This window comes from Phocoena sinus, chromosome 11 (assembly GCF_008692025.1).
Source record: "Phocoena sinus isolate mPhoSin1 chromosome 11, mPhoSin1.pri, whole genome shotgun sequence".
NCBI classification, from domain to species: domain Eukaryota; kingdom Metazoa; phylum Chordata; class Mammalia; order Artiodactyla; family Phocoenidae; genus Phocoena; species Phocoena sinus.
Genome location: NC_045773.1, coordinates 41,962,109 through 41,986,468, shown reverse-complemented (window position 1 = coordinate 41,986,468; position 24,360 = coordinate 41,962,109). Strand labels below are relative to the sequence as shown.

The 24,360-nt window shown below is 51.8% G+C and overlaps 1 protein-coding gene across 1 annotated transcript in view; it reads left to right on the top strand.

Annotated features, from left to right (window-relative positions):
• The first annotated feature begins 3,318 nt into the window (after positions 1-3,318).
• Positions 3,319-24,360, top strand: part of LIMD1 (LIM domains containing 1) — a 70,514-nt gene continuing 49,472 nt past the window's right edge. The window contains exon 1 of the mRNA XM_032649384.1: positions 3,319-5,425. Within this exon, the coding sequence (XP_032505275.1) occupies positions 4,039-5,425 (1,387 nt within the window). The 5' untranslated portion in view covers positions 3,319-4,038. The remainder of the gene's footprint in view (positions 5,426-24,360) is intronic.

Genomic DNA, 24,360 nt, shown 5'->3' with positions numbered 1-24,360 from the left:
TTTGGTGAATGAATGAATGCATGGTAAGGGCTGGGCGAGGAGCGGCAGGGAAATCACTGCAGCCGGAGCAGACTAAGCAGGGGGAATAGGGGAAATTAGGCGGGAGGGGTGGCAAGAGACCCGATCACATAGGGTCCAAGGGGAGGGTCTTACTCTAAGTGTGGTTTGGGACACTGCTGGAGGGTTTGGAGCTGCGAAGGGACATGATCTGATTGATGTCACTGAGACTCTGGGCCGGTCAAGGTGAAAATTCCACATTTCCACAGTATGCTCGTGGGCAGGCAATTTTTACATCCTCGTGCTCATGAAAATAGACTTCAAGGAAAACAGACTTAAAGGAAAGTTCTGTGTTGCTGATGGCTTTTGTTATATAGAAATGGCTTTACAGGTAAAATAGAATGTAGGACATTTCTCACTCAGCAAAATGCAACACAACAAAACAAAACATTACTGGTAAGCACTTACACAGAACCATCCATGCTCACCTACTTACTGATAAAAATATTTAGCTCTTCAGTATGTTGCTGTGTAAACAGCTGGTGTGCAAGTATTAACACATTTTTTGAGATGTTAACCAACAGACATTTCTGAGCCTATGGTACAGGCAAAACAGGCCTGTATTAAATAACCACAGCTGGGATTCTAAATGCTGGGCCCAGAATTTGAAAATGTCTCTGCCCCTTAAGCATTCAACAGCAGCAGTAAAACACCCAGCAGTCTCCTGGCGACATCCAGCATTTCTAAGTACCCTTTCAGGCGGTATACTATGTGATCCAATGCTCGTGAGATGCCATCTTTATGAGCTGTTTAGTAAAGGTATAAGGTATTTGCTAAGAGGGGACAAGATAGTCTGGCCAGGAACTATGTGGACTGTGGGTTTAGGTCTATGTGTTTAGTTGGTGGAGTTGGTGCAGCTGCTTCTAGAATTGCAGTGGGAGTGGGGAGTAAAGTCCACAACTCTGAGCGTTCCTGGCAAGCCAAAATGGGGGTACGGGGGCTTAGAAGGGGACCAAGGATGGTGGGCCCTGGCAGCTGCCAAGCTAGGAAGAAAAGAGAAGACTGATTCTAAAGAGGTGCTGGCTGGTGTTTATGGCTCTTGTACCAGGGTCCCAGTTATTATAACTGAGCACACAGGAAGCTGGCTCTGGGCTTGCTAGACTTTGCAGGGGGGCGGCTGCATGTTCCCAGTGCTTCGTTAGCTCCTTCCCCAATACTGAGGGTCAGGCAAAGCGGGCCACAGCCTTCCACTTTGATAGATGTCCTCACCCCTCTGGGCATCAAGGGTCATTGCCACAGTGCTTCTAGGAAGCTCGGGACTTGAGACTCTAGACCAGTGGTTCTCAAGTGTGGTCCCAGCAGCAACAGCATCACCTGGGAACTTGTTAGAGATGCAGATTCTTAGGCTCCACCCCAGAGCTGCTGAATCAGAAACTCTGGGGGTAGGTCCCAGCAACCAGCGTTGAATAAGCTCCCTAAGGAATTCTGATGCGCGTTGCAGTTTGGGAACCACTGATATAGACCAGTTCCAGGCGATGCTGCTGCTGCTGGTTCTGGGACCATACTCTGAAAACCAGTGTTCTAGAAATTTCACAAGCAAATCACTCAGGTAGGTTATGAGTAAATCCAGTTATTAAATAACAAGTATTACTGAATACCTAAGGGCTGTTTAACAGTGATTGCCTCTGTACAAGGGGATTGTGGGCAACTCTTAAAAGTTGATGTATCTCTGTATTGTTCAAAGTTGTTATTATAAACATGTATTACTTTTGCAGATAAAAAAAGATATTTTAAAAATATAAATACCTCATTCTTTAGAGTAGTGCTTCTCAAACTTCACTGTGCAAACCATTTAGGAATCTTGTTAAAAATGCAGATTCTGGTTCCATAGGATGGGGGCGGGGGAGGCAGGGCTGTGAGATTTTGCATTTTCAGCAAGCTCCCTGGTGATTCCAGTCTACTGGCCCACGGGCCACCCTTTGGATTTACAGAGTACAAAGCACTGTCATGTGTATTACATTTTTTGTTCCTTGTTACAACCCTGGCAAACAGATTCACTAATTCACTTATTCAACCATTAGGTTCTACAACATACATATACTGGACATACAGATATGGTCTAATGGGGTGGAAAACCAACCAACCACCAAAAAACCCACATGTAAACAGGTAAACAAATATAAATAGTGATCAGAACTGATCAGGAAATAAAGAGGGTACCGAAAAAGAAGGGCTCTAGGAGGAGGTGATTTTGGCAGTGACGGTAAGGATGAGCCACGGAGAAGTTCAAGGGCCAGCTCTCGGTAGACACCAGGAAGCTCCTGCAGCTAGCAGGCAGGGAAGGAAGACCCCCAAACCCGGACGGGGGAGAGGGTGGAAGCAGGGCCCGCCAGGACAGGAAGGCCGTGGTATTGGGCCGATTTCAATCCAAATGCGGGGTAAGCATTGAGGGTTTAAGCAGGGAAGTGACTGGTCTGGTATTTGCCTTGGGATCACGCTGGCTGCTGTTCAGGAAATGAAACCTCTCCAGGGTCTCCTCGGAGGTGGTGCAGGGAGTGCTGGGCCATGCGAGGGCGCCCAGGAGTCAGGCCCGGCGCCCTCAGAGTCGCGTGGATCTATTCGGGGGGGTCAGGAGTCCCCTCGTGAATAACGAGCCACCAGGGCACGTGTTTTTATTGCCGCACAGAGGACTTCAAATAAGCGCGCTCCGGGCAACAACATGACTTTTAACCCTTTCAGAGGACTTGGGCTCGCATCCGCGCTTTGCTGGTCACGATGGCATCTTGGACACTTCCCCCTCGGTGCCTCAGTCTCTCTACCTGTCTAGGAGGACTTGGGCCAGCCCACGGGTGACACCCTGGGTCGCCAATCCTGCATCCCCGTTTAGGGGGGAGGGAGGCTGGGGCAGAGGCGGCACAAGGGGCTGGCTTCCCACCCGGGAAACTGAGGCACGGTGGGGAGAGGAGCGCGCGCCCTCCACACTCCCGCAAACTCCAGGCGGCCCGTCTCGTCTCCACGCAAGCTGTCCAGGCCGCCTGCCAGCCGTCTCCACGGAGTGGCCCCCGCCCAGCCCTGCCCGAAGACCGGAGCTGGGCCGGGCTTCTCAGGGGGCGGCAGTGGCGGCGGGGAACTCGGCGCCATCACCGGGCTCGAGCGCTGGAAGAGACGCGCGGGACACACCTCCAGCTTCCCCAGACCGGTCGGGCGCGGGCCTGCCCAGGGGCGCCAGCCTCTGCGCGCGCCGACCCCGCCCCTCGCCGGCGCCCCCGCCCCTCGGCCTCCTCCTCCGCCTCCGCCTCTTCGCAGGCCCGCGACGTGCCCGGCCGGCGACCGAGCTGCAGGGACGGCGTCCGGCGCGCTCACTTCCGCGTCCCGCCGCCCTCCGGTCCGCGCGCGCCCAGCCACCGCCGCCATCGGACAATAGGCCGCCCGCCCGGCTGCCGTGAACTTCCTGCCGGGGCCCGGCCGGCCTGTGTGCCCCGGACCCTGATCCCTCTCCGCGCCGGCCAGGATCGCAGCTCCGCGCCACCAGGGGAAGCAGCGGAGGACCGAGCGCCCGGGACGTTCCAGCGCCTCCCGCCGCCGCGCCTTTGCTCTGGCCCGGCGGGTAGGCGGCCTCTGCGCTCTTCGCTCTGGGCGACTTAACCCTGTCCAGCGGCTGCTGCCTTGTTGTGGGTTTCCGAGTTTGGTTGCTTAAGGAGGATGTGATTTTTCCCCTCCTTATTTCTTTTTCCTTTTATGATTTGAAACAGAGAAAAGAACTCACAGCCAGCTCGTACAGCGAAGTGCCACCAGCTACCCCCACGTGGACACCTCCGAGAGGAAAGGGAATTGGAAGCAAACTTGGTCCAAGTGACTTTGAGGCCTTACCCTCGGCTGGACTCTAAGGCCTGGGGTCATGACTCTCATGCTGGGCAGGTGGAAGGCTTTACCTGTCCTGGGCTGGACGTGAGTCTCTGCCCTTCGCCAGCACCTCCACCGGCCCACCTCCACACACTCAATACCCAGCATCTAGGCTAGGCCCGGACACTTGTCAGCAACATGGATAAGTATGACGACCTGGGCCTGGAGGCCAGTAAATTCATTGAGGACCTGAACATGTATGAGGCCTCCAAGGATGGACTCTTCCGAGTGGACAAGGGTGCAAGCAACAACCCGGAGTTTGAGGAAACACGCAGGGTGTTTGCCACCAAGATGGCCAAAATCCACCTGCACCAGCCGCACCAGCTCCTGCAGGAGGAGACCCTGCCCAGGGGCAGCCGAGGTCCTGTGAACGGTGGGGGCCGCCTGGGCCCACAGGCCCACCGGGAAGCTGATGGAGGCAGCAAGGTGACGGGGGATGGCGCTGCGAAGCCTCCTCTCGCTGCCTCGACAGTGGCCCCTGGGACAGCCACAACCATTGCAGCTGGGCAGCCCTTGTCCCCACCCCAGGAACAGAGGGCCAAGCTGTGTGTCCGTGGCGCAAGGCAAGGCAGCCAGGACTGTGGATCCAAGGAGAGCGTGGCGAGTTCTGAGATGTCTGCTTTCCGTCGGCCGGGCCCCTGTGAGGATCCTTCCTGCCTCACCCACGGAGACTATTATGACAACCTCTTTTTGGCAAGCCCCAACTGGGGAGATGAACCAGCTGTGTCCCCCAGCATCAGACTGGGTGTAGGAAGTGGGTGGTCTGGCATGCCAGGGAGTGGCCCGCCACTGTCCACACCCTCCAGGGTCCATCACCTATACCAGCAGCAGCTTTCCCCGAGCTCCAGCAGGTCATTGCAGAGCAGCCAGGATGGTGGTGTTGGTGGCCACAGCAGTGAGAAGCCAGCTGCTCTTTGGACCACCGCCTCCTCCCAGCGAGTGAGCCCTGGCCTCCCTTCCCCAGGCCCAGAGAACGGGGCCCTACCGAGACCTGCTCAGCCCAGGACCCCTTCTTTCTCAGCGCCCCTGGCCCTGAACCGCTCCGGTCAGGGACCTCTTCCAAGAACAAACTCGGGGGTAGGGAGTGAGGTTTCAGGCATGATGCCCAAACCCACTGTGGACCCTCAACCCTGGTTCCAGGATGGCCCCAAATCTTACCTTTCTAGCTCTGCCCCTTCATCCTCGCCAGCCAGCATGGACAATATGCAGCTGGGTGCAGTCCCTGGGCCGGGTCCCAAGCCTGGCTGTACAGACCCTGGCGTTGGTCCCAAGCTCAGCCTTGTCCATCCAGTGATGTCTACCTTGCCCGAGTTATCTTGTAAAGAAAGTCCCTCTGGCTGGTCCTCTGATGGCAACCTGGGGCCTGTGCTCCCAGAGAGCCCCGGTTCCCCCAGGGTGAGGCTGCCTTGCCAGACCCTCATCCCGGGCCCTGAGCTTGGACCCACGGCTGCCGAATTGAAGTTAGAAGCCCTCACCCAACGTCTGGAGCGTGAGATGGATGCTCACCCGAAGGCCGATTACTTTGGTGAGTGAGAGACTGGTGTGATTGCCCATAGTGGGTGATGGGGCCCCTGCATTTGGGCATTTGGGGAAAGTGCCCCCCACCAGGGATGCTGTAGCTCTCCTTGAGTGGCCTGCCTTTTTGTGTGTGTGTGTGTGTGTTCCTCTTTCAGCTGCTTCTGAAACTTGAAAAGAAACTTGAAAGTATCCCTAGGCAGAAAGCAGATCTTGCAGCTGGGTGTTACCCATGTGCGAAGGGCAGGATTACTCATGACTGCTCCCCCAAAAGGGAAATGCTGTGATTTTGGATTTCAAAGGTTTTGGGGGTGACTTAGAGCCTCTCTCAGTGACTGGCTCAGGCAGGACTTGAATGGGCTTCTCAGGTCCAGGTACCCCGTGAGTGTTCCATCTGTAGCTGGCTGGGCCAGGTGGCTCTGACTGTTTGAGGACCAGTGGTCGGGCAGGGGCTCTCGGTGGCTCCCTATGTGTGCGCGTGTCTGCCTGCAGGTTCTGTGTTCAATTGAGGGAGGTGAAACACTGACACGGAAGGCTTTGTTCTAGAGCAGTAGTTCACAAAGTGTAGTTTGGACCCTTAGCCTGGGAACTAGTTAGAAATGCAGATTCTTAGGCTGCACCCCAGACCTACGGCATCAGAAACTGTGGGGTGGGACCCAGCAATCAGCATTTTCACAAGCCAGCCCAGGATCCTGACGTTCTGGGAAATTTGAGACCTGTGCATTAGGTACCTTCTAACTCAGGAACGGCACCCCACCCCGCCCCGCCCCCGCTTCCAGCTGGCAGCCAGGTTACACCCACAGTCCGTGGCTCCCAAGAGGATAGAAGATGCTTCTTGCTGGTTTCACTCCAACTTGCAAGTTTTGTTTTCTTCTCTTTTAAAGCCACAAACTCTTGGAGACTGCTAGCTTCAGCTTTTTTCTCCTCACAGGGCTTGGAGGCAGCAGAAAAGCAGTGATATGCTTCTGTTGAGTAATGATGTAGCCGTCTCATAGGAGAGCTAACTAGAAAGACAGCCTACTTTTAGAAGAGTCTGAGGGTTGCTTTTATTTTATTTTTTCATTTTTGAACTCTGCACAACTGAGGTCACGATTTCCCCACACGAGGCCTGTGAACCGTGGGAAGCTGAGTGCCGCTGGGGTGGCAGCTCTGTCAGGCAGGGTCCGGGAAGGCCCTGGACAGGGAGGGTGACCGGCTTGCTCCTTTCCGTCTACCTCATTCTGCGTCAGTGAGTGATTCTGTCCCGAGGTGCTTGGAGGGGTGGGGTCCGAGGCACTCAAGCTAGCACTGTGTTCTTGCTTCTCATGAGAGCCTCACGGGAACAGCTCTCACACCACCCTGGGCAGTCAGAGGTTGGGGTGACTGTTTACTGGCTTATGTTTTAGGGTACCCTCTTACTGTGAACTGTTCACTGGTTTATGTTTTAGAGCACGTAGCACCCTCGTACTGTGAACCATCTCTTCTCCTTTGCAAATCCCCCACTTTGGGAATAATACTTGGCTGGAAGAACTGTGGGTTTTTTAGTTCAAACTGTTGTTGAATTGTTTTCTTCCAGTTTTATTGAGATATAATTGACGCAGCATTGTATTAGTTTAAGGTGTACAGCATAACGATTTGATTTACATGCATCATGAAGTGATCATCACAGTAAGGTCAGTGGACATCCATCATCTCATGTGGGTACAAATTAAAGAAATAGGAAAAAATACTTTTTCCTTGTGATGAGAACTCACGACTCTTAACTTTCATATAGAACACACAGCAGAGTTAATTACATTTATCATGTTATACATTACACCCCTAGTACTTACATACCTTATAACTGGAAGTTTATACCTTTGACTGCCTTTGTTCAATTCCCCCTCTCCCGCTCCACCCCCCTCCCACCTCTGGGAGCCACAAATCTTATCTCTTTTTCTATGAGTTTGTTTTTGAAGTATAATTGACCTCCAACACTATGTTAGTTCCTATTACACAACACAGTGATTCGGTATTTCTATACATTTCGAACTGATCGCCGCAATAAGCCTAGTTACGATATGTCACCTTACAAAGATACTATGTAGTTATTGACTATATTCCCCACACTGTACATTTCATACCCATGACTCATTTGTTTTGCAACTGGAAGTGTGTACCTCTTTCCCTCACCTATTTCTTTCCTTCCCTACCCCTGTCCCCTCAGGCAACCACCTGTTTGTATCTATAACTCCGTTTATGTTTTGTTGTGTTTGTTCATTTGTGTTGTTTTTTTGATTCCACGTACACATGAAATACAGTATTTATCTTGAATTTTGAACTCAAGCTCATTAAACAACAAAACGGCAGTTTTATTTTTTCAGGGAGGCAAGTTTATACACTGCCTCAGAGCAGAGATACTGGCTAACACTAGCCATTCATTCAGCCCATGTTTATTGAGTGCCTACTTTGGGCCATGGGGTACATAATGAATGGGACGGACAGAAACCCCTGCTTCCCCAGACCAGACAGTGCAGTAGAGGGAGACAGGAGATGAACAAAATAAATAAGCAAGTATGAGGGAGAGAAATAGGAAGAGGAGAGGATGGAGCCTCCGGGCAGGGAGTGGCAGGGAGGTTTCTGGTTTTAAATCAGGTGATCAGGGAAGATCCCATCGAGAAGGTGGCATTGGAGCTAGGCTTGAAGGAGGCAAGTCTGAGTCTGCCCAGGGAAAGGGCTTTCCCAGCAGGGCAGACAGCAAGAGCAGAGGCCCCGGGACCTGGGCTGTGCCAGGCAATGTGCTAGACACTGTTTAATTTACTCATGTAATCTTAGGAAGCCCATTTCACCAACCTGGAAACTGAAGCTCAGAGAGGTTAGATTATTGATCCCAGGTCTCACAGCGGGGACTGGGTGTAGCTGGGGTCTGAGCCCCACAGTTGGGGCTCCCTGCCCATTTTTCTAACCAGCATTGCCCAGCTGCCTCCCAAGCACAGATGTGAAAGTCTGCTTTATTTATCTATTTATTTTTTTTTTTTTTTTTTTTTTTTTTTTTTTTTGCTGTACGCGGGCCTCTCACTGTTGTGGCCTTTCCCGTTGCGGAGCGCAGGCTCAGCAGCCATGGCTCACCGGCCCAGCTGCTCCGCGGCATGTGGGATCTTCCCGGACCGGGGCACGAACCCGTGTCCCCTGCATCGGCAGGCGGACTCTCAACCACTGCGCCACCAGGGAAGCCCTATCTATTTATTTTTATGGTTGTTTTTTCCTTAATTGAGGTGAACTTCCTATAACGTAAAATTAATCATTTTAATTAATTTGGAATTAATTTAAAAAGTAATGAGTGGCATTTAGCGCGTTCGCCGTGTTGTGCGAACACCACCCCTATCTAGTTGCAAAACATTTTTATCACCCCCAGAGGAAACCCATCCCCATAAATCAGTTGCTCCCTAATCCCCCAACTCTCCCAGCCCCTGGCAACCACCAGTGTACATTCTCTCTCTCTGGCTTTACTTATTCTGGGTATTTGATACAGAGGGAATCATATTGAAGTTATTTTTTGACTAAGCATTACATTCACGTGTAGAAAATTTAAAAGACGCAAAAACACATAGCGTGGAAAATGAGTCTCTTTCTCACCCCGGTTTCTAGCCGAGCATCCTGGCGTGATGAGTGTATATGTGTGTGTATCTCCCTGTGGGCCTGCTGTCCACCTGCTCTTTGCCTTTCCCTCTGAACAGTGCGTCTTGGCAGCTGTTCTGCATCAGCACGCGTTGAGTTGGCTCAGTGTCACCCTCGGTGGATGTGCCCCGGGTCACGTAAGCAGCCTCGTGGTGGACTTCAGAAGGGCCAACTGCAAGGTGAAAGCCTAGCTTTGTGACAGACTCCCGGGGGCGGGGCGGGGGGTAGGTTGCAGGGCTGGGGGCTTTGTGGCCTTTAAATGTTGCCTAGTTGCCCTCCGCAGAGGTCATGCCAGGGACCCCACTGCCCATCATATAGGAGAGGGCCTGCCCCCAACTGCTTTGGCAGCTGAGCTTCCAGCCACTCTAACGGGACTGGCCACGTGGCCAAGGAGGACGTCTCTCCTCTGAGCACCTGCCCGTCAGTATGTGGCCCAGCCCTGCTCTGGGACCTTGGACAAACTGTCCCTCTGAGACCTCCCCACTCATCCACAGTACGAGGCTCTTGGCTGGTTGAGGGGCTCACATCGGCAGATGTCTTTCCCTTCGCTAGGTCTGGTGTTATTTGAAAGATTTAGTCGGTCCAACACGCTACATTTATTACATAAGGATGAAATTTTACTTCTAAATAGAAGAATATCTATTGATACTGGGCTCTCGGCAGAGAGAATCAGGGTAACGTTAACAGTCATCATCGGAGTCGATGTAATTCTAGGCAGAAGCAAAGCAAAGTTGCTGTTTGGGTTGTTACCTGGACCCCTTCCTGGGCATTTGACCTGTGCGAGGAGCTTGTGAATCCCTGCTACCACCCTGGAGGACACTTGGGTTTGAAGACACCTCAGTGTCCAGTTATTGATCAGTTATTGATCAGCTTATCACCGAGGACTCTTCTGGCACTTTCCAAGGCCAGGTCTCTGTGGCTTCGGGACAGTTTGGCCCCAGGGAGGCATTTCTTCCCCCTCTTTCTCTCCCATGTTCCTCTGTGGCCTCTTTGTGTCTTCCAGTCCTTGAGGAAAGAGTTAAGGACAAACTCTTGATGCTTCTTAGAGAACACTGTTGGGTTTCCATCTCCCTGGGCCTTGCGCTCAGAAGATGCCCCCCACCCCACCGTGTGGTTGTTTTCACACCACTGTGTTCCCTGCAGAGGAAGTGAAGAGGCCCTCGTGCCGTTTGTTTACTCTCACCCGTCTTTTCTTCCACGGTAGCCATCTGTCCTCCTCACACTGGTCGTCTCCCCCCTTTCTAAGGAAAAAGGACCCAAATAAACCACCTGCCACAGGCTGGGTTTCCCGGGAAGCTGACTCTGAGACAGAGTCTAGCGTGCAGGGGGCTGACTAAGGGTGCTCTTGGGACCCTAACTGTGGAGTGAGGAGGAGGAAGCAGGAGTGGGCAGGGAGGACCCCAGCTGCCGTGCGGGCCTGACAAGCCTGGGCCGACCCCAAGGGGGCTCGGGAGCTGGAAAAGCCCTCAGGGCCGCCCCGCGTTCCGCCCCGGCGTGGAGGTGACCGGGCAAGGCGGCTCTGAGTCGCTGACAGGTGAGGCTCCCTCCTGCCCCCCCAGCGGCTGGGCCAAGACTCCTTCAGCGAAGGGATCTGGGTGTCCACCACATCCCCGGTCCTGGGCAGAGAAGACCCCATTCCTGGTGACCTTGGCCATGATTTTAACCATAGTGACGTCTGTTGAGCGCCTGTATGTAACCTTCACAGCCAGACTCCGTTATTCTCTGTTTACAGTTGAGAAACCAAGCCCGTGATATGCTCAGGACCACACAGGTGTCCGCGGTGGTGCTGCCACGCCAGGTGGGGCTCTGATCGCTTGCACGGGAGAACTAGGTGGTCTTTCGGGGCTGAACTGGATGTTCTCCATTTGCCCCTCCAGATTCACTCTCCGCCCAGCTGCTGTGGGGGCATCAGTGGCCTCCCTGCCCCTTCCAGGCCTTCTTCCCCATGGTCAGGACTCTGGACCTGCAGCCCCCGGCTCCTTCCCTCCCTGCTGTGTGTGGGTCTGGGGGACCAGGCACTGCTAGTGCCGCCCATGAGAGCCACACTCTGAGGCACCAGCGGGGTGGCGAGGCAAGAGGAAGCTGGTTTCAGGGTCTCTGTCACCCAGCAAGTGGACGGACGGGCCCTTCTCCACCTACATGGAGAGAGAAGCACCTGGCTCTGTCTTTAGTTTTCCTGTCTTGGGTGGACATTCCTGCTGCAGTATTTGAACTCAGAAAACTGCAACGGCAGACCTGCCTTAGCCTGAGAGCCTGAGAACAAGTGTGATTCCTTCTGGGGATGGTCCTGCCCTGCCAGGGACCAGGGAGCCTGTCACACTTGATTTCATTTTACTAGCGACGCAGGAGGTGAAATAAGCAGTCCAGACAAGGAACCCGTGAATGTCCTATCTGCTCCCTCCCATTGGACAGTCTCTTCAGCATCGAGCTGCGTGTTGTCTTAATGACCTTTCAAGCACGTCTTATCTGACTTGATCAGCAACAGACGCTTGAAATATGGGGCTTAAGTCCAGCCTGGAATGCAAAATTGAGGATGATTTTCAGAGCATTTGTCATGTAAAAGGAAACAACATGGGCCAATCCTGTAGAAGAGGGGCCCCTCCAGAATTCAGGACAGGGGCCTGTGTGCACCCCAGAGGCCCTGCTTACCCCCCAGATATCAGGCATTGCAGTAAACCCAAACCAAGTGCTGAAGTAGCAGAAGTGGGCAGAAGATCATTAACTACCTGGCCCTGTCTGAGTAGCTGGCATGACCAAGTGTGGGAACTTCTGCCCACATTCCTTTTGGAGACATGGTGCCATAATTTGGACCTGCCGAATCCAGGCTTCTATAGCCATGGAAGTAAATTTCTGATCCTTTGGTAACTTTTGTAAATGACACTCAAGAATCCAATTCTGGGCTTCCCTGGTGGCGCAGTGGTTAAGAATATGCCTGCCAATGCAGGGCACACGGGTTTGAACCCTGGTCCGGGAAGATCCCACATGCCGCGGAGCAACTAAGCCCGCGAGCCACAGCTACTGAAGTCCACGCGCCTAGAGCCCGTGCTCCACAACAAGAGAAGCTGCCGCAATGAGAAACCCACGCACCACAACGAAGAGTAGCCCCCGCTCACCGCAACTAGAGAAAGCCTGCGTGCAGCAGCGAAGACCCAATGCAGCCAAAAATAAATAAATAAAATAAATTTATTTTTAAAAAAAGAATACAATTCTGCCTGTCTAGCCTAGCCAGTGTGCACCCTGAGACATGGGGATTCCCAGCTGTTTAGAAATTGGGTAGCTTATGTGCATGTTGTTTTGTAGGCCAGGTAATCTTCCCTTCAAAACCAGGAAGGTATATATTTTAAATTTTTTTTTTTTTTTTTCTGTACGCGGACCTTTCCCTGTTGTGGCCTCTCCCATTGCAGAGCACAGGCTCCGGATGCGCAGGCTCAGCGGCCATGGCTCGCGGGCCCAGCCGCTCCGCGGCTTGTGGGATCCTCCCGGACCGGGGCACGAACCCGCGTCCCCTGCATCGGCAGGCGGACTCTCAACCACTGCGCCACCAGGGAAGCCCTATATTTAAAATTTTTATTGATGTATAGTATACATATATTGTAGATGCTCAGAAAGTGAAGACACGCAGCACACAGATCAAAGCACAGAGCACGACTAGCACCCAAGAAGCCCCCTGCGTGTGCCCTCTCACAGTCACCACTACCCGCCAGGGAGAGTTGTGACTTCTGACTGCAGACATGAGGGTTTTTAAAAAAAATATTTATTTATTTATTTGGCTGGGTTGGGTCTTAGTTGTGGCACACGGGATCTTTCTTTTTTTTAGTTGTGCACGCTGGGTCTTCAGTTGTGGCATGCATGCGGGATCTAGTTTCCTGACCAGGGATCGACCAGAGATCGAACCCTGGCCCCCTGCACTGGGAGCACGGAGTCTTAACCACTGGACCACCAGGGAAGTCCCCAAACATGAGTTTCTGAGCAATTGTGTGGTTTGAAGTAACTTCTGAAACCTTGAGATAATTAAAAAACCTTTCATGGCAGGTTTTTGGATGGATGGAGAGCGCATGGCTGATCCGAGCGCAGCTGAGGCTGGGGCAGCAAGGAGTGCGTGCTGTCAGCAGGGCCATCCAGCTCACTCTGTACCGGTGGCTGCTCCCGTGTGGTCAGTGGTCAGGGCTCCAACACTGTTTTGGTCCTCTGTGTTCTCTGGAGGGATGGACTTTTCATCATACGCTTTAGCCCTGTCCCTACTGCCCGCTCTCCCCACAGGATTTCTCTTCTGAGATTTCGGGGTAGGGGGACGATCAGCAACCCCTACAGTTCATTCAGAGTGATTCATCTGTTCACTGGGTCCACATGTCGGCAAGGCGTGCTTGTCCACTCCCCGCTGTGCTCTTAGCACTGGGCTTGGGAGGACATTGGAGGGTCAGACTCAGCCCTTGCACTTGGAGTGACAGCCACTCTTCTGTCACCCCGGCCTCAGGCCTGCACTCGGGGTGTCCCTCCAACCCCGCCGTGATCACCGGCTTCTGTCGCACTGGCCTTGTTGCCAGTCCTTGAGCTAATGGAGTTCTTCCCCACCACAGGGCCCTTGCCCTTGCTGTTCCCCAGCCCACGTCCTCTGACCAGCACGCTGCTGCCCCCCTGCCATCCCCCTCGGGGTGGCGGGTCTCCAGCTGTAGCCCTGGCCAGTCCTGACAGCTGTTTCCCACGGCAGCTGCCTCATCCCATCAGGCTGTCTTTCTGAGGTTCTCCCTCCTCGGAATGTTTCTGCTCTGTTCCTCTGTGACCAGGAAAAAATGTCTTGTTTTTTCCATCTAATTTCCCTGCTCTTTCCACTCCTAATGCAGAACGTCGAATTGACCTTTAGACATGACTATTCTTGCCAGAGGTTTTTTTTTTTAAAGTTATGTTTCTTTACATCTCTGGATCTCCCGCTCAGGAGAAGGAACTGTGGAAGAAATGCATCAGGTGTTTGGGGGTGAAGCAACCAGGTGTTCTGGGCCCGAGCCTACCAACAGCCCCAGGTGTGATGTGGGGCTGCTTGCTCTTCCTCTGTGCTGAGCCAGGGCCACCTCTGAGGGCTCTTCCTAACCCAAAGTGCTCAGGCTGTGGGTACAATCGGATGCCGATTTTAGCTGATCGAGTAACAAGGGACTGGGCAGCAGTATTGTCCACAGTGGCGAGAGCCCGGAAAGGTGGAGGGCCGAATGGCCTAGCATCTCATCTCCCTTCCAGGCCTCTACAGAATTAAAAAACAACTTTTTTGTTTGTTTAGTTACAGTTACATTTTCAGTTGTAAGCGGTAGTCATTTTTACTGTAGGTATTCTGGAAAATACATACAGTTAAAACAAGAACCATGAATCACTGACATGCCTGCCACCCTTAGAATAATCAGTGTTAAGATTTTCTGCAGAAAGTTTCCAGTCCCAAGTAGCGGCCGCAGCCCGCGGTGATGCAGGCTGCATGGTGTGCTGTGGTTCATGGCTCTTTGGCCAGATGTAGAAGCGTTTACTGAGTTAGAAGCCAGTTTGCTCTGCGGTGTGTCTGATGAAAGTGAGATTAGGAAGGACTGAAGATTTCCTGTAGGAAACAACCACACATGGGGAGCCACTGATATTATGGGGGTCACCCACCCTAGAGCCCTTCTCTTAAAAAATAAATTTATTTTATTTACTTATTTATTTATATTTGGCTGCATTGCGTCTTCGTTGCTGTGCGCGGGCTTTCTCTAGTTGCAGCGAGCGGGGGCTTCTCTTCGTTGCGGTGCGCGGGCTTCTCATTGTGGTGGCTTCTTTTGTTGTGGAGCACGGGCTCTAGGCACGTGGGCTTCAGTAGTTGTGGCACGAGGGCTCAGTAGTTGTGGCTCTCACGGGCTTAGTTGCTCTGCGGCATGTGGGATCTTCCCGGATCAGGGATTGAACCCATGTTCCCTGCGTTGGCAGGTGGATTCTTAACCACTGCAGCACCAGGGAAGTCCCTCCAGAGGCCTCTTGAGACTCTCATTCTAATTAAACTTGGGGTCCCTAGTGTGGGGGACAGCTGGGAGCACTGGCCATGGGGCTCACTGAGCTTGTTTTTGTTAGCATATCCCAGGACATCTCTGAGGGCTCTTGCGGTACCCTCAGCGTTTCTGGGTCTCAGGCTTGAAATGGGACAGTGGCCTTGGGGCCTGGCCCTGTCAGGGCCCCAGATCGTGGGGCTGGGTGGTTGTCTGTTGAAGGAATGCAGGGGCCTCAGTTAGGGCGTGGAGGGGGAAGAGGAAGGGATGTTTAGCCAGGGTTACGGCTCTGAGATAGTTTTGCTAAAATTTATTGAGCAGGTTGCTCCGTGTCAGGCACTTTGCTAATCATCTCACACGCATTAACTTGTTTAATCCTCCCAACAACTCTATTTTATAGATGGGGAAACTGAGGTTCACAGAACAGAACCTAAGTAACTTGCCTAATGCATTTATGAAGGAGCTTTGCTGAGTCCAGGATCCTGACCGCCGTGCTGCGCTGGCTCGGAGCTCCTGGGAGCACGGTGGCTTTCTGACAAAGGGACCCCAGAGGGCATTGTGGCTATGAGTAAATCAGGCCTGAGGTCTCCCGCTTCTCTGGTGGAGCAATGAGGAGGCAGGCCGTGGATGGCTGCCCAAGCTGGTTAGAGGGGCGGATCCCACTCTTGCAGCTAGGGGTGCACCCAGGTTCATCTTCAGGTCAGGAGCCTGGGCTCGTACCGGCCCCTCCCTGCCGGGCAGTGACAGAATCGTGGAGGCTCAGAGGCACATACATGGGCTGCGTAGGGGCTTTGACTGCCCACAGCCCCTTGACCCTTGACTTTTCCTGTTCCCCTGAAGGGTGTTGGTTAGGGCGAGCGGGCCATGCCCTCAGGGGTGCCTGTGTGACACCCCCAAGGGTTCTGGGCAAGGGCAGGGGTGTGCCAGCCCACACTTTCCTTGGGGGCAGCTAGGATGCCTTGGTCTAAGGGTCAGTATCAACCCCAGGCCGTGTGCGGAGATGCTCAAAACCCAGCGTTGGATGAAACTACACTCAGAGTCCATCTGGCAAACCGAACAGAAACCTTACCCTAAAACAAAACAGGCCTCCAAAAGTTCCCAGGCGTGTTAACCGCAGGGTAGTACTTGTCACCAAATATTTATATCCATTTCGGGTTTTGTTTTTCATCTGTCCCCTCCCAGGGAAACCAGCTGGACACAGAATCTCAGGGTCACGCTGGAAGGCTGGAGGCTCTCTGCCTGGGTGTTTCCGAGGGAGTATTTTAGATCCAGGTTATTTTTAAATTTTGAGAGCCACGGTGTTTAGACTTGGCCAAGTTCTTCCCTCATCTGTTTTGTTCTGTAGTTCGTCTCTGTGTGTCCCAGGGGAGCGTGGTCCGGTTACTCCCGGTCACTGGAAGTTGGTCAGGAGCGTATCAGGGCCTCTACCTTCCTTCCCCCACACATGTCTTTGTAACATATTGAAAGTTCTGGAAGCCTGCCATGATGCTGTCTGTCATTCAAGAGGAGGGGACTTCAGTTCAGCGTGGGTCTATCCTGCCGCTGATCCTGGGAGGTGCGGTGACCCAGGTCATTCAGGACGTCGTGGACAAGGCCCCCGTCTTATAATGCAGGCCCTGAGTCGGGGTGAACCCATCACAGCAGGCTCTGGGCCCAACTGCATGTGACGGTCACCTCAGCACGATAAGACAGTAGCAGATTGGCCTTTTGCTGCCTAGAGCCTGACAGTGGCTTCCCTGTTCTCCCAAACCTCCCCATGAGCTGAATTAATGGTTTCCTTTCAGCGGAGCGGAGCCGAGTGGTGGCCATGTTTGCTCACATGACGATCAGGGCTGGCCCCAGGGAGCGGGGTAGAGGTTTCCCATCTGCTGAAACATCGCCTGTTCTGTTCCCCTCTCCAGCTCCTTACTTTGCATTGCTTCCTGCTGGTGCAGTAAGGTAGTGAATTTAGAGAGAGATGGATTTCAGGGCTGGGCCCCAGGGCGTTTGCTGACAGAGTTACTGTCACATGGAACATGCTGGCAGCAGGCTCGGCAAGATGCAGGCCTGCCTGGCGATGCTTGAGGGCTGTGCCGGCTTGGACACCCTGCTTCACTTTGCTGCCCTTGGTTTCCTCACCTGACAGGGACTGGAGGTCCTGTGCTCCTTCTAATTCTGTTTCCTTTCCTGTGCTCCGAGCCTCCAGAGCCACGTTTGGATTCAGGGCTGTTGCCTGGGAGGAGACTCCTGGCTGTGAGGGTGACAGTGTTTGGAGGCAGGACCTGCTTCAGACACTGTATGCGAGGCATGCGGGCATCAGTTGAATGGAAGCTAGTCCCTCATTGGCTTGCAGAGAAACCAGCAAGAGCGCAGAAGCCCAGGGAGGGAAGGACATGGAAAACAACAGACACGCCCCAGGCAGCAGGCCAGTGGGTGGTGATGGCAGGCGCTTCTGGTTGGCCCACCAGGTCCCTCCGTGAGATCATGTCCCAGCAGAGGTGACTCCAAAATGCCCTTCTCCCACTAATAATGCTTGGTCATCATCGGCCTTGCTCATGAACTCAGAACTGTATCCTTTTGGGAAAAAAAATGGACACTCTATGATAAAACAGCCCTTAAGAAATAAGGAAAGTGAGGAAATAAAACCAAACACTGATTTAGTGATAAGATTCAATACACAAAACACGGGGCCTGGTCTATAGAAGTTACTCGTGAACTATTTGTTGAATGAATGAATCATGGCGTGCACTTCTAATGTTATGCAATCAGAGTAAAAAATCAGAATGTTTTAGTTACAATGCCTGTGGGCTGAGACGCAGTGGATGCTACAGACACAGTTTCTTTGTCACCTGTTCCCGGTGGTAGCTGTGACGTGCTGTGCTGATATCTGTGCTCCCCTGTCTGAGTAGAAGGATGAGCTTATTGGGCAAGGACTCGGGTGACATGGCCGGTGGCAGGTGGGCTAGTCTGTAAGCCTGGAGAAGTCCTGTTCCCCAGGGCAAACTTGAGACATGACCACGTTTTGAGGAGGAGGGGATTTCGGTAGGACAACGTGGAACCTGGGTGCATCTCTGGATGGTTTCCTGTCTTGCTTGGCTGGGTGGAGCTTTGGAGGCAGTCCTGAAGCAGGGGTTGTGGGCGTGAACCTTGAGTGGGGCACTGACTTTCCGGCCAGGTTCCCAAGGCTCTCACGGACCCCAACCCCAGTCCTACCCAGACCCTTCCCCCACCTCTGTCCATCACCACTTCCAGTTCCAAGCCCAAATAGCGTATTCCCTCAAGAGCCATTATGGATCGCCTACTGTATACAAGAGACTGGATTAGAATTTGTGGGGCTTCTTTTGTGCCAGACTTATTGCCTGGCCCTCTGCTGGGTGTGGGGTGTCTGTGCTGGTCACTGTTGTACCCCCAGGGCCTAGAGCAGTGCCTGGCACACAGTAGATGCTCAGTATGTACTTGAACAAATGGTGAACGCCCCGGCCAGTGGAGGGAAGGGATGTTCCCTGACGCCCTCCTGAGTGGCAGTGCTTTGAGTGGGGTGTTAACCCTGTGGCGGGCACACAGCGCCGGGCTGGCTGTCCACGTCCCTCACCCTGACTGGTCGTTACTCGGAAGAGCTTTCCTATGTGTGTAGAAGGTGTCTCGGGTAGCTGAGGAGTGGGGGCCCGGAAGAGGTTGGGATGCCAGGTTTGTCTGGGTGGAAACTTCACCGAGCTCCAGGGACCGGCTGAGCAGAGTCCTGGGGACGTTTGGATGGGAGCAGGGAGATGTGCTGACAGATGTGTTCTTAGCTGAGTAGACATTCCTGTTACACTGAAAATCAGAGTTTGAGGAGCTCTTTGTGGGAATGAAAAGCCATATAAGACTGTGGGCTCTGGAACTGCCCTGGGCAGACTGCTCAGCATCCTCATGCCTCAGTTTCCCCGTTAGGAAAATGTGGATATAGTTGTTGTGAGGACTAAGTTAATTAGTACAGTCTGTACCGGCCAGTGCGGGAGCCACAGCACAGGAGGCTACCAAGCACTTCAAGAGGGGGCTGGTTTGAGTTGAGATGTGCGATACATATGAAACATACGCTGGAGTTTGAAGACTTGCTATAGGGAGAAAAAAGTCAAGTACCTCCTGAATATTTTTATACTGATCGTATGTTGACATGAGAATACTTTGGATATGTTGGGCTGAGTAAAATACATCATTAAAATTAGTTTCATCTGTTTTTACTTTTTAAGCGTGGCTACTTGAAAGTGTAAACTGACGCGTGGCTTGCATTATTTTTCTGTTGGACGGGGCTTTGCTCTGTGAAACCCTTAGAACAGGCTCTGGCACGTGGTGATCGTTTGCTGGACAAGCACTTACAGTTAGTATTTTCTCAGGAGTATCAAAGCACCTTTACCTTTTTCCATCTGAAAGCCAAGCTCAGTTGATTCATTCATACCCAAAAATGCTTAAACAAAAGGACTGTGGTTTGTCCAAAGGAGACTGATGTCATGGTTGCCACCTGCACCCCCTGAACAGGCTCACTGAGGCTCATGTGTATTCTGATGGAGGAAGCAGATACTCTGGGGTCTGAAGCTGGTGTCTGCACAGGGCGTGATGAAGCAGGCAGTCTCTGCAGCTGAGCCAGTTTTCCGGGACCTTAACAGGCCCCTCAGTTTAGCAAGTATAGGCAGAGCATCCAGAGAGGTCACCCATCCCGTCTCTGTAGTTAGAGAAGTGTTTCCTGTCAAGAGGTGGGAAGTGGGCCCTTTGGGATTTGGCCCCTCTGGGGGCCCCGCTGACAGGCTGCCCACCCCGTGAGCCTCCAGCCAGGCTCTGGAGGCCTCGCCTGGGCGTGCAGGAGAGTGGCCAGATCAGGGTGGCTTTCCAGGCAGCTTCCAGAGACCCAGTTATCTGGGGCTTGTTGTGAAGTAGCTGAGGCTTCCCTCTCAGGTGGCGGGGCTCAGATGGAGTCCCTTTGTTGGCCAGCCTTACAGGTCAGTTTTAGAAGCCCAGTGGACAGGAGACGGCAGCCCCTCGTCTGTCCGTGGTCCACCTGTGGCTGCCACCCTTGTTACCCATGCCTGACAGTGGGCGTGTGGGTGTGGGGAGGGCAACTCTGCCCAACTTTACAGCCAGGGAGCAGAGGAAGCCAACGGAAGGAAATAACATACAGTGAAATAACGTGTAGTTCGGTGAGTTTTGACAAACACATGCACCCGTGTAACCCACACTTCTATCAAGACAGAGCAGTTCCACCCCCAGAAAGTTCCCTCCTGCCTCTTCCAGGCAGTGTCCATCCCCAGGCAACCCCTGTTCTGATTTCTTTTTTAATCATTTATTAGTTTTGCCTGCCCCAAAACATAATGTAAATGGATCCATGTGGTATTCATACACAGTTGATCCTCATTATTCACGGATTCTGTATCTGTGAATTTGCCTACTTGCTAAAATTTATTTGTAACCCCAGACCAATACTCACAGCATGGGCTTCCCTTGGTGGCACAGTGGTGAAGAATCCGCCTGCCAGTGCAGGGGACACGGGTTCGAGCCCTGGTCCGGGAAGATCCCACGTGCCGTGGAGCAACTAAGCCCATGCGCCACAACTACTGAGCCTGTGCTCTAGAGCCCGCGAGCCACGACTACTGAGCCTGCGCTCTAGAGCCTGCGAGGCACAACTACTGAGCCCACATGCCGCAACTACTGAAGCCCGCACACCTAGAGCCCATGCTCCGCAACAAGAGAAACCACTGCAATGAGAAGCCCGCGCACCGCAACGAGGGACCCGGCTGAGGTTGATCTGGGAGAGGTTCTGCCTGCTTGTTTCTGCTCTCATATTGTAAACAAGTGTCCTTTTCATGGTCTGTTTAGTGCAATGTGTTTTTTTTGCATTTTTGTGCTCTTTGTTGATGATTTCTCTTTTTAAAATGGCCCCCGTGTAAAACAATGGCTGAAGTGACATCTAGTGGACCTAAACTTGAGAAGGCTGTGATGTGCCTTACGGAGAAAATACATGTGTTAGATAAGCTTCCTTCAGGCATGACTTACAGGGCTGTTGGCCGTGAGTTCAATGTTAATGAAGAACAGTATATACTAAATAAGGTGTCTTTAAACAGAAATGGATAAAACAAGTTGTTTTTTGTTTTTTTGTTTTTTTTTTTTTTTGCGGTACACGGGCCTTTCACTGTTGTGGCCTCTCCCGTTGCAGAGCACAGGCTCTGGACGTGCAGGCTCAGCGGCCATAGCTCACAGGCCCAGCCGCTCTGTGGCATGTGGAATCTTCCCAGACCAGGGCATGAACCCGTGTCCCCTGCATCGACAGGTGGACTCTCAACCACTGCACCACCAGGGAAGCCCAAGTTGTGTATTTTTTGATGGCTGAAAACGTTGTGACCAGAGGCTCACAGGAACCTAACCTTGTGTTTCCTCTGGGAGCAGTGATTCACTATTCACTAATTTGGTATTTGTGGTGACTTTATGGAACATAACTGACTCAAATAGCGAGAATATACTGTAGTACTCTTTTGTCTGGCTTACTTCACTCAGACAATGTCTGAAATTCATCTCTGTTGCCGCCTGTATCAGCAGTTGGTCCTCTTGTACTGCCGAGTAGCAGCCCATGGTATGAATACACCACAGTTTTTCTATTTCCCTGTGGAGGAACCTTGGGTTCTTTCAGTGTAGAGCCATTATGAATAAGTCTGCTTTGATCATTTGTGTGGACATATGCACTCATTTCTCTGGAGTATGTATCTAGGAGTAGAATTTCTAGATCATACGGTAGGAGTATGTTTAACTTTTACAGCAACTGCCAGAAAGTTTCCCAGCGTGACTGTGCACGTAACCTTCCTACCAGCAGTGTGAAAGCCCTCCCGTGGTTCTTTTATATATACTTAATTGAAGTATGGTTGATTTACGATATTATATTGGTTTCAGGTGTACAGCTTAGTGATCAGTATTTTTGCAGATTATACTCCATTATAAGTTATTACAAGATAATGGCTATAATTCCCTGTGCTATACAGTATATCCTTGTTGCTGATCTCCTTTATACATAGTAGTTTGTATCTGTTAATCCCATACCCCTAATTTGTCCCTCCTCCCTTCCCTCTCCTCTTTGGGAGAGGGAAAACCACAGAGCAGAGACTCTGGTCTCGGTTGAGTCTAAACCACAAGTTTGTTTTCTGTATTTGTGAGTCTGTTTCTGTTTTGCATATACACTCATTTGTACTATTTTGTATTATGTTTCTGTATCTTGAGTCTCTGTTTTGCATATCATTTATTTGTGTTGTATTATATAAGTGATATCATACAGTATTTGTCTTTCTCTATCTGAGTTATTTAGCTAAGCATAATATTCTCTAGGTCCATCCATGTTGCTGCAAATGGCAGAATTTCATTCTTTTTTATGGCTGAGTAGTATTCCATTGTGTGTGTGTGTGTGTGTGTGTGTGTGTGTGTGTGTGTGTATGGCACATCTTCTGTATCCACTCATCTGTTGATAGGTGATTACATTGCTTCCATATCTTGGCTCTTGTAAATGTGCTGCTATGAACATTGGGGTACATATACCTTTTGGGGCTTGTTTTTTTTTTTTTGGTCACACCACATGGCAAGCGGGATCTCAGTTCCCTGGCTGGGGATCGAACTGGTGCCCCCTGCAGGGGAAGCACAGAGTCTTAACCACTGGACTGCCAGGGAAGTCCCTGCATGTACCTTTTTGAATCAGTGTTTTCATTTTCTTCAGCTATATACCCAGAGGTGGGTTTGCTGGATCATACGGTAGTTCTGTTATTATGTTTTTTCGGAACCCCCATGCTGTTTTCCTTAGTGGCTGCACCAGTTCTGTGGTCCTTGACTCGAGCGGGCTCAGGAGTTTCTTTGGGCTCTCTCTGCTTGCCACTTTCTCGGCCACCTGCTCTCCAAGCTGGTGTTGCTTGGCTAATAACCTTCCAACTTCTTCTGTTGAAATATCTTCACAAGACATTTTCATCCCTTTTCTGGTAGTTACTATGCTCTTGTTTTTTTTTTGTTGTTGTTGTTGTTTTTGCGGTACGCGGGCCTCTCACTGCTGTGGCCTCTCCCATTGCGGAGCACAGGCTCCGGACGCGCAGGCCCAGCGGCCATGGCTCACGGGCCCAGCCGCTCCGCGGCATGTGGGATCCTCCCAGACCGGGGCACAAAGCCGCGTCCCCTGCATCGGCAGGTGGACTCCCAACCACTGCACCACCAGGGAAGCCGTATGCTCTTGTTTTTTTAAAAATTTTATTGAAGTGTAGTTGATTTACAATGTTGTGTTAATTTCTTCTGTACAGCAGAGTGACTCAGTTATACATACACGCTAAGGGAACTATGTTCTCTGAAGGGTTTGATTTTTTTCACCAGCTTTCTTCTGTGTTTTTTGCCATTTTTAAAACATTTAAACAAACAGAACTAACTGTAGAAAAGTCAGAACATATAGACAAAGATAATAGTAAAAGGCACCCATGGTTCTACCTAGGGATAATCACTGTTAAGACACACTCTTTTAAACACATAGATATTTAATTTTTTAAGCATCTTAGTGAATTGAGACTTTGGTGAGAACTGTGCTGGTAGAAGGCCTCTCGGTATGTCACAAAACTAGAGATCAGAAGCCAGTGAATGAGGCACTTTCCATTTCTGTTGCTTGTTGGAAGTCGTACTTCCGTTTAGTTTCTGGAAGTGCCCAGGGAACTTTGTGTCACCCCAGCTACTGTCTTGACTTTTTTTGCAGGGCCAGCGGCCAGTAATTATGGAGTCCTCACCGAGAGCTGGGGGCCTCTCCCCGCTCCACGCAGCAGGAAACCCTTCTTCCCTCCTGTGATCACCAGCAGCTCATGGGGCTCAGTCTCAAGGCAGCCGGAGAAGGGTCGGCCAGTTCTGATCATCAGAAAGTCTTTCTTCTGTCTGGCCAACCGTCTTCCTGAAGATCTGACCCAAGTGGCAGCCAGGTTGAGCCTGTTAAAATGGCCAAGTCCTGTCACTCCTGGGCTCAGAAAAAACCTTTCATTCCCCTCTTCCCCATTCCTCACTCCCAGAATTAGAGCCATCGTCCAACTAGCCTTCTCCGTCCACATCCTCCCTCTCCTGGTCCATGCATGGTGGACATCACTGTTCCAAGCTCCTTCCTCTGGGTGGGTTAGTTGTTAAGGCCCTTTCCTGAAAGATGTCTTGTTCTTGGTCCCCCAGGAAACTCATGTCTGTGTGTGCCTTGCAGGTAGCTCACCTATCCTGCAGATTCTAAATGGATAGTCTTAAAAAGCAATGTTTTGGGGCTTCCCTGTTGGCGCAGTGGTTGAGAGTCCGCCTGCCGATGCAGGGGACACGGGTTTGTGCCCCG